The following is a 10,354-nucleotide window of genomic DNA, read 5'->3' on the forward strand; positions in this document are numbered from 1 at the left end:
AAAACCAGGGAAACATCAGGGAGAATAGTCTCAGTAAGAAGGGAGCAGTTATCTGTGTTAGGTCAGTAATGGGATTAAGTATAATTTTTAAAATGAAGTATTCATCAGATTTAGAGGACATTGCTTATATTAGTGAGCAGTTTGGTATGGGGTGTAGAGGTAAAAGTAGGAGGCCAGATTGCACTACATGGTGTTTCTCTCTAAATCATGCTTTCCCCTTGTGCAAAATCCTCTGATGGCTTTATATCTCAGAGTCTTTACAATGGCCCATAAGGCTCTCCACCTACCCAAATTTCCATCTTCCCAGTTCATCCCTCCAGCATTATCCCTCAGACCTCTTCTCTTACTATTCTCTCCTCTCCCTCTTCTCACTTGCATTGGAATTGCCTCTGCCTGCTCTAGGGAATGCTCACCTCCAGAGAGCACCTAACTTGCTTTATTAACTCTTTCAGATCTGTACTTAAATTTTACCTTCTCATTGAGGCTTTCTCTGACTACCTTGTTTAAAATTAGACCCCCTCCCCAATTGCTTATCACTTTACCTGTGTTCCCTCCACTCATTGCTTGATAGGTATTTTTTAAATTACTTATTTTTTTTACTGTCCCTCTCCTCCAGCAATCATGAAAGCTCCATTAGGGCAGAGATTCTTATTTTTATTAAAACATTTTTCTTTAGAGCTGAGGTCTTGCTATGTTGCCCAGGCTGGAAGACAATGACTCTTTATAGATGTGATCACAGTGCCCTGTAGCCTAAACCTCATAGCTTCAAGGATCCTTCTGTCTTAGCCTCTTGAGTACGCACCACCATGCCCAACTTCTAATGTTTTTGTTCACTGTTATGTCTGTCCCCAGCAACTGGAATAGTGTCAGGCACATAGTAAGCAATCAATACAACTGCTTAAAATACTGTTTTTTTTTCAATTCTGAAATGTCACCTCTTCTCTGAAGGCTTTTTTTCTCCTTTTTCCATATCATTTTCTAGCTTTCTCATGGATTTACTACCCTTTGCCTTGTATAACTATAAATATATTTGCATAAATATATTTTTATGCAAAAAAATATATTTTCTCCAGTTTAAGTTGTCATTTTCTTGGAGTATGCACTGTATCCTTTCTCATTATTTCTCACATGCTGCTTTGCAAATTCACTCAATGAGTGAATTTGTCACAACAAAATTTTTTATACAATTGCATAAAAATGCCATTTAACATCATGTATTTTATTTTTATTTAAAAATATGGAATGCTTCATGAATTTGCCTGTCATCCTTGCACAGGGGCCATGCTAATCTTCTCTGTATTGTTCCAATTTTAGTATATGTGCTGCCAAAGCAAGCACCAAAATGTATTTGTTCTTATGATATACCAGGCACATGCTTGGCTCTTAACTAAAAAGAGGACTCATTCACTTTCTGACCTGAGGAATCTCATGGTGAATTCGAGAGGCTAAAGCAGGAGGATTACCTGAGGCCAGGAGTTTGAGACCAGTCTGGCCAGCACAGCAAGATCCTGTCTCTCTCTCTCTCTTTTTTTTTTTTTTTAAAGGAACCTTATAGTGTAAAGGGAGAGAGAAATTTAAACAGATCAAGTCAAAGAAGTGCTATGAATAAATTCCACACAGGTATTGAGGTGATGGATATTTAGGATTTTGATAACTTTTATTAGGTTATTTTCTAGATTTTATTTAAATAAAAGCCTTTTATAGCCCCAGGCTTCAGTGATAGAGTAAGCAGGGTAGTCTGATAAAGTACTGAAATATTTTCTGTAACCAGGTACAGTAGCTTATGCCTGTAATCCCAGCACTTTGGGAACCGAGACAGGTGGATCACTTGAGGTCAAGAGTTCGAGACAAGCCTGGGCACATGGTGAAACCCCCTCTCTACTAAAAATACAAAAATTAGCTGGGCCTGGTGATGGGTGCCTACAATCCCAGCTACTCAGGAGGCTGAGGCAGGAGAATTGCTTGAACCTGGAGGCAGAGGTTGCAGTGACCCAAGATCTTGTCACTGCACTCCAGGCTGGGTGACAGTGAGACTGTCTCAAAAACATTTTTTTTTCTTTTCTTTAATACGGTTTCACTCTGTCACTCAGGCTGGAGTACAGTGGTACACAGCTCACTGTCACCTTGAACCCGTGGGCTCAACCAATCCTCTGGCCTCAGCCTCCCGATGCAAGTGGGAGTCCCCAGCTAGGGACTACAGGTGTGCGCCACCACACTTGGTTAATTTTTTAAAACAATTTTTTGTAGAGATGAGGTCTTGCCATATTACCGAAGCTGGTCTCTAACTCCTGAGCTCAAGTGATCCTCCCACCTCAGCCTCCCAGAGTGTTGAAATTAGAGGCATAAGCTACCATACCTGGCCTAAAATGTTTTTCAATGTAGATAATTTTAAGATCTTATTTCTTACATAGACATACACACACAGACATATGTACTATATATATAACATATTATACATATGTGTATAATACATATATGTATTAATGTGTTTTATATATATTATACATATTACTCTCTTTAGATTTTTAGAATACATGTTACTTTACAGTTAAAAATAATTTCCAGCCGGGCGCGGTGGCTCACGCCTGTAATCCCAGCACTTTGGGAGGCTGAGGCGGGTGGATCACGAGGTCGAGAGATCGAGACCATCCTGGTCGACATGGTGAAACCCCGTCTCTACTAAAAATACAAAAAAACTCAAAAAAACTAGCTGGGCGTGGTGGCGCGTGCCTGTAATCCCAGCTACTCAGGAGGCTGAGGCAGGAGAATTGCCTGAACCCAGGAGGCGGAGGTTGCGGTGAGCCGAGATCATGCCATTGCACTCCAGCCTGAGTAACAAGAGCGAAACTCCGTCTCAAAAAAAATAAAATAAAATAATTTCCACTTATAAAATAATCAATGTATGTAAGGAGCAGTGGGGCTCCTGTTAGTTTTGTAAGAGACTGCAAAGTATTTCAGACTCCCTAATTAAATTATATTGGCTCCACTGGACATCTGTTCATGCAGATTTGACAAGTGTGGTTATTTTGTTATAGGCTTATGGAGGAACGAAGAGAAAGAATACATAACTTCTTGAGTGAACTAATGAAAGAGAAACTTGACAATGAAGATATGATTATTGCTAGAGATATTGCAGAAGCTGAAGCTGAATGGGAAAAAAGAGAAAGAGAAAAAGATGAAAAAAACAAAGCAGAATTAAAAGCCATTGCAGAATATAGAGCCATTGTGGTACACAATTCAATTATTAAAATAAAAACAGAAAGACAAAGTTAGGGTCTTTCTACTGTGGTTTCCATCCCATCTGCCTCTCTAACCAAAAACTAGCCAAGATGTTAAAAACAATGTATGAATTATATTCCTATATTTTTGAAATTGGACAATGTTTACTTCCTAACAAAGATGACAATCAGTTACAAATAAGATATTTATAGATGCAAAATAATAATCTTATCTGTTTCAGAACCATCTGAAATGCAAAGGTTATTTGGTATACTTTTCATTTGTATGTTTTAAAGACAAACCACGTAAAAATTATCCTATTACATTTCTATTTTTTAATCTTTCAAAACTTATGTCCTACATGACTGATTATCATAATATTTAATTTGGGTAGTTTATACACATTAGAACAATTAATTTTTTACTTACATATATTTCCCTTCCTTGAGAAGATCTTCTTTTCTTTTCCTGTGTTTTCTTTTTCAAGCCAATAAAGATTGTCCTTTATCACTTGGGTGTTTTCCGATATTCAGGAAATAGAATAAAAACCAAAGTAAACTGGCCTCATGGGAACTACCCCAGAGGTGTGCAGTTTTCTCCTGCTTTGCTCCTGGCTGACTCTCCTCTGCTTGCAGCTCTTTAATTCTGTGCCTTTTTAGACAGGACTGGTTGCTAAAACAGGTTTTAATTTGTTTCCTTTGCTTGTAAACATCTAGATGAAAAATAAAGAGGAAGAAGAAAGACAAAGAAAAATAGAGGCTAAAGAACAATTGCTGGCTGTCATGAAAGCAGATCGGATTTTCTGGGAACATGAAAAGGAAAAAAAATGCAAAGCTGATAAAAAACACCAAGAAGTTCAAGATGCCCATATTCAGCAAATGGTAATTATTCCTGAATGTTTATACTTACTTTAACAATAATTATGTAATACAGAATTCATGCTAGATTTTCTATATCCCAAGTAGTTTGTCAGGTAAGAAAAAATGGTCATTATGGTTATGACACAATAAAATATATTTGAAATGTGAGGTTTCTGTTTTTATCTCCAGTGAAGTTCGCAGGCGAGTTTTATCTTTTAAATGAATGTTTATCCTTCTTTAGTGTCTATTATACTCTAGTAAATATTAAAGAAAATAGAAATGAACGTAGCAGGCCATAATGCTCATCTTTTACTTTTTTCCCACTTCTCAGATACTATGATTGGGATCTCATAGGTTTCAGATTTGAAGTGAATGGACATAACAGATTTTAAGAGATGTGTAGAGGATCTGGCATCCAATCCTTTTTAACTAAAACTTGTTTTCAAAATGGCTGTGCCATTTTCCATTCCTACCAGTAATGTATGCAAGCACAGCTTACTACACATACTCACCAACACTTGATATTGTCATACCTTAACTCTTCTGGTATAGTGATATCTCATGACTTTATTTTACATTTCTCTAATGACCAAAGATAATGGACATCTATTCACATCCTTGCTAGCCATTTGTATACCTTCTTTTATGAAGTGTCTATTTAAAAGTGTTGCCAATTTTTAATTGGTTTGTTTTCTTAGTGCTGAGGTTTTTTTAAATTAATTTTTAGTGTGGTAAAATATACATAACATAAAAAATGCCATTTCAAGCACAGTTAAGTGTATAGTTCAGAGGCATTAAGTACATTCACATTGATCATCGCTACTATACATCTCCAGGATTTTTCATCACCGTGTACTAAAACTCTGAACTGTAACTTCTCATCCCCTCTTTCCTCCAGTCTGGGTAACTTCTGTTCTACTTTCTGTCTCAATGAGTTTGATTATTCTAGATACCTCATATAAGTGGAATCAGACAATATTTGTCCTTTTCTGTGTGGCTTATTTCACTTAACATGTCTTCAGCATTCTTCCATGTTGTAATATGTCTATGAATCACTTTCATTCCTTTTTAAAGCTGAGTAATATTCCATTGTGTATATATACCATATTTTGTTTATCCCATACATCCATCAAAGGATATTTGGGTTGTTTCCATCTTTGGCTATTGCGAATAATGTTTTTGTGAACACTGTTACATAAATATTTGTTCAAGAATCCACTTTGAATTCTTTTGGTTATATAGCAAAAGAAAAAAAAGTGGAAATTCTGAATCATATTAATTTTTAATATTTTGAGATGTCATGTTTTCTACAATAGCCGCACTATTTTACATTCCCACCAGCAATGCACAAGGATTTTGCCAAACAACTTGTTTTTCTTCTTTTTATTTAATAGCCATTGCAATTGGTTTGAAGCAGTATCTCATTGTAGCCTAATGATTAGTGATGTGGAGTATCTTTTAATGCACTTTTATATATCTTCTTTGGAGAATGCATATTCCAATACTTGCCCATTTTTGTTTTTTTATTTGGGATGGAGTTTTGCTGTCACCCAGGCTGGAGTGCAGTGGTGCGATCTTGGCTCATTGCAACCTCCATCTCTAGGGTTCAAGCAATTCTTTTGCCTCAGGCTCCCAAGTACCTGATATTATAGGTGCCCACCACTACACCAGGCAAATTTTTGTATATTTAGTAGAGATGGGGTTTCACCATGTTGGCCAGGCTAGTCTTGAACTCCTGACCTCAAATGATCTGCTTACCTTGGCCTCCCAAAGTGCTAGGGTTACAAGCATGAGCCAATGTGCCCGGCCTCCATTTTTGAATTGGATTTTTTGTTGTTGCATTTTAGAAGTTTTAAAAATATTCTGTATATCATCAGATATATGATTTGCAAATGTCTTCTCCATCCCATGAGTTACCTTTTCACTTTGTTGATATTTTTGATGTATAAAAGTTTAATTTCTGCCTGGGTGCCAAAATATAGTTTGCTGTTTTAATCAGGATCAAATAAGATCAGTATTTGGAATCCTTCTGATTTACTTGCTGAAGTCTTCAAGAAGTTTTCATGATCAAATACTTGGTTCTTCTTAGATATAATTTTTAAAGAAAAGTCAGAATACTTGATTTTTTCTGCCTTATTTTCCAGTTTTCAGGATAATTAGCTATTATCTTCCAAATGTACTTGTTATTTTATCTGTTAGCATTTCTAGGATTTTAAGCCTAATTTTTTGGAGACTATTCTTTATAAATTTGTATTTATGCTTAATGCACATCAAATGTGAGGTACCAATCATATGTTCATCATAGTAATTCTTTACTTCCATTGTCACTTCCTTTCTGTGCTTCAAATGGTTCTTTCTGTTCCCTCAATATTTTTTCTACAAACATTTACTAAACTAACATATCTGAATTGCTGCTTATTAAGTTCCCACGTTAGCATTTTACCTTTGATGAGAGATAGATTTCAGTCTTTTTTTTTTTTTTTTTTAACTTTTTCTCCAGTCTTATTGACATTTTCTACTTTTTAAAACTTTGGTATTTTATCCCCAATTTCACAAACAGTATGTAAACTTGATTTTGAATTGTAGCACTCAATAATGAAAATTTTGATATTTCACATTAGAATGGTTGTTCTATTCCATCAAAAATTTAAATTTATGGTAGGTATCAGATTTGGGCTACTGTTTTGTGCCAACATTTTGGATTGTGAGAACTATTTTTATGAAAATTAAATACAATCCTAAGTAGAAACAAAGTAACTGTTATTTTATTATTTATTTATTTATTTTTGAGACAGAGTCTTTCTCTGTTGCCCAGACTGGAGTGCAGTGGCGCGATCTCAGCTCACTGCAACGTCTGCCTCCGAGTTTCAAGCAATTCACTGTCTCAGCCTCCCCAGTAACTGGGATTACAGGTGTGTGCCACCACACCCAGCTAATTTTTGTATTTTTAGTAGAGACGGGGTTTCACTATCTTGGCCAGGTTGGTCTTGATCTCCTGACCTCGTGATCCACTCACCTTGGCATTCCAACATGCTAGGATTAAAGGCATGAGTCACCGCACCCCACCAGTAACTGTTATTTTAGAAAATAAACTCAGCATTTCTTAAAATGCCACAAAGAATACAAAATGAAAAGTTGCCAACCAGAGCATCACAGAAAAGCCATAAATATAATCTCATCTAATGTAAATTAATATAAGCAATTAAAATACAAAATTTTTATAAAATGGTAAATTGGCTTTTGGCAAATTGCCTACTTGCTTCACTCAGTGCTTATCAACCTACATTGACAAATGTCACTCATTGTTCCAATTTCAAATTTTTGGGAAATAGATAATATAAATGCTTTAATTTAGTCCAGAATTCACTCCTGATTTAATCTTATGTGGCTGGGGACATGGCATATTGGGGCTGACCCAGCACTGTAGAATTGAGTGAATTCCTCCAGAATAGTGGGTGAATAGAGACAATGGTGAGTATGCATTCTAAATCACCAGCATTCACATCTTCTAAGTGGTTGAAACAGGATTCTAACCTCAGTTACCTGACTTTTATCTAAATTTCATACTTTCTGCTATTTCACTATGTTGTTTCTTTGAAAATGTGTCACATAAAGCTATAAATAAAGGTTTCATTCAGCGACTACTTTGAGCATGATGCTATTCTAAGAAGCATAGAAGAGTTTCAGAAATAAATGATAGTATATAGTTGTCAAATCAGAACTTGTAAAACATCAATGATTTTAGAAAATTATACCTACATTTTCAAATGCTACCTATATTTAAAAAGTTTGTGTTCTTAACCAATATTAAATTTCCTTTCTTTCCCAAATAGGCCAAAAATAAGTTTGATGCAAAGCAAGCAAAACAAGCAGAATTAGATTATTACAGACTTACTGAAGCTCTTGTGGCTGTAAAGGAGAAAGAATTTCAGGACTATGCCAGAGAGGTAATTGAACTTGAATCAGAAACAACAAATAAATATATTTACCCTCTTGTAAAAGCTGTACAGGAAGGACCTGGAGGTGGCCGTGGACCAGTGTTTGTGGACAGAGGTGGAATAAGACCCAGCTATCAGGCAAATGATATTACTGGAGTCCAGCTCCCATTTTATAACCCTCAGGGACCAAAATATAATTTTCAAAAGTCAAAGAGAAGGCTAGGTTTTACATGGTAGAAAAAAATTATTTTTAACATTGTGAAGACTTAAGTGGTAGCATATATGAGCTACAAATGTAAGTGGATTATATACTTATAATTTCTGTTAATAAACTGTTCTCCATCTAAGTATAATTATGTCTGATTTAATTGACTCTTCACAGTATTTCTTTTGTGTATATATAAAACCCCAATTTTGAGATTTCTTTTTTAAACTGAGGTAAAATACACAGGTAAAATTTACTTCTTAAATGTACATTCAGTGGTATTAAATACGTTCACAATATTATGTGGCCATGAGCATTGTGTAGTTCTAGAATTTTTCAGTGCTCTGACTGGAAACCCTGTACTCATTAAGCAGTCACTCCCCATTCGCCTTCCCCACAGCCCCTGGTAACTGTTGATCTGCTTTGCCTATACTGGGTATTTTGAATAAACAATCGTACTGTGGCCTTTTGTGTCTGGCTTATTTCACTTAGCATATTTTCAGGGTTCATCCATGTTGTGCCATGTGTAAGTGCCTCAATTCTGTTAATGGCTGAATAATATTCTTGATATATTTCTTTTCTCCTCAGGAGAAATTCATATGATTGTTTTGTCCTTCAGTAGTTAGTATCAAATAATTACATACCAGCATTATTACACTAATGTGATTACTGAATGAAGTTTTAAGACTTCTTTGTCGGGGGAGGGGATCCAAGATGGCCGAGTAGGAGCAGCTCTGGATTGCAGCTCCCAGTGAGAGCCTGGAGGGTGAGTGGATGCTGCATTTCCAGACAGATTTTTATTGCCCACAGACCAAGAGATTCCCAGGTGGAGGAGTGCCATGGGTATCCAGCGTGGCTGTACCAGCGCAAGCCTCTCCACACAAAAACTCAGACAGGTCTGGGCGCCATTTCAGCTGGTGACTGGAGGACCTGGGAGACAGAGTCACCCATTCAACTGATAAAAAGGGGAATGAAATAGGGAGCCAGGACAGGAGATTCCCAGGTGAAAAAGCGCCACCAGTCTCCAGCGCAGCTGTTTCAGCCAGCACAGCAGATCTCTACACAAAATCTCACACAAATCCAGGAGCCTTTTCAACAGGTGACTGGAACGCCTGGGAGAGTCACTCGTTCAACTGAAAAAAAGGGGACTGAAACAGAGCCAGGCCAGGAGATTCCCAGGTGAAAAAGTGCCACGAGCCCCTAGTGTGGCTGTTTCAGCCAGCACAGCAGGTCTCTGTACAAGAACTCACACAAATCTGGGTGCCATTTAAACTGGTGACTGGAATGCCTGGGAGACAGAGTCACCTGTTCAACTGAAAAAAAGGGGTCTGAAGCAAGGAGCCAGGTGATCAGGCATGACCAGTCCCACCACCACAAAGACCAGCAATCGGAAACACTCTGGATTGAGAGTTTGACAGCAAACACAGCTGAACTGGGATGGTCCAGCTCTGTTGGGGGTGGGCATCCACCATTAATGAGGCAGTCCACCACTACCAAGGCAGTCTGCAATTGCTGAGGCAGTCTGCCATTGCTAAGGCAGTCTGCCATTACAGAGAGAGTCCGCCATTACAGAGGCAGGGTGCCATTGCAGAGGCAAATCTAAATATACCCTTATAAACAGGACTGCAGGGAAGTTCACACAGCAGCTGGGTAGAGCCCAGAGTAGCTCAGAAATGCCTCTGCTGGTAGATTGTGACTAGGTTGCCTCCTTGCTGGGCAGGGCATCCCTGAAAAAAAGGCAGCAGCACTACAGAAACTTATAAATAAAGCCCTACCTTCCCAGGACAGAGCACCTGGGAAAAAAAAGGTGGTCATGAGGTCTGCTGCAGCAGACTTAAACGCACCTGCCCAGCAGCTCTGAATGGAACAACGGAGCTAACAGCTCAGCACTAGAGCTCCTATCAAGGACAGACTGTCTCCTCAAGCAGCTCCCTGACCCCTGTATATCCAAAGAGTCACCTCATAAAGGAGAGCTCAGACTGACATCTTGCAAGTATCCTTCTGGGACAAAGATAGCAGAAGAAAAAACTGGCAACAACCCTTACTCTACTGCAGCCACTATAGGTGAGCCCAAGGCAAGCAGGGTCTGGAGTGAACCTCCAGCAGTCCTACAGCAGAGGGGCCTGACTGTT

The 10,354-nt window shown here is 37.9% G+C and overlaps 1 protein-coding gene and 1 non-coding gene across 2 annotated transcripts in view; one reads left to right on the top strand and one right to left on the bottom strand.

Annotated features, from left to right (window-relative positions):
• CFAP210 (cilia and flagella associated protein 210) overlaps window positions 1-8,717 on the top strand; it is a 46,566-nt gene extending 37,849 nt beyond the window's left edge. Inside the window, exons 7-9 of the mRNA XM_039469981.2 lie at window positions 3,036-3,228; window positions 3,936-4,100; window positions 7,913-8,717. Of these exons, the coding sequence (XP_039325915.2) occupies window positions 3,036-3,228; window positions 3,936-4,100; window positions 7,913-8,254 (700 nt within the window). The 3' untranslated portion in view covers window positions 8,255-8,717. The remainder of the gene's footprint in view (window positions 1-3,035; window positions 3,229-3,935; window positions 4,101-7,912) is intronic.
• On the bottom strand, window positions 1,232-1,338 carry LOC120364380 (U6 spliceosomal RNA). Its single transcript, XR_005579642.1, has one exon. It is a non-coding gene; the product is annotated as a U6 spliceosomal RNA (small nuclear RNA).
• Window positions 8,718-10,354: the final 1,637 nt, after the last annotated feature.

The sequence above is a fragment of the Saimiri boliviensis genome, chromosome 5 (genome assembly GCF_048565385.1).
Source record: "Saimiri boliviensis isolate mSaiBol1 chromosome 5, mSaiBol1.pri, whole genome shotgun sequence".
Taxonomy (NCBI): domain Eukaryota; kingdom Metazoa; phylum Chordata; class Mammalia; order Primates; family Cebidae; genus Saimiri; species Saimiri boliviensis.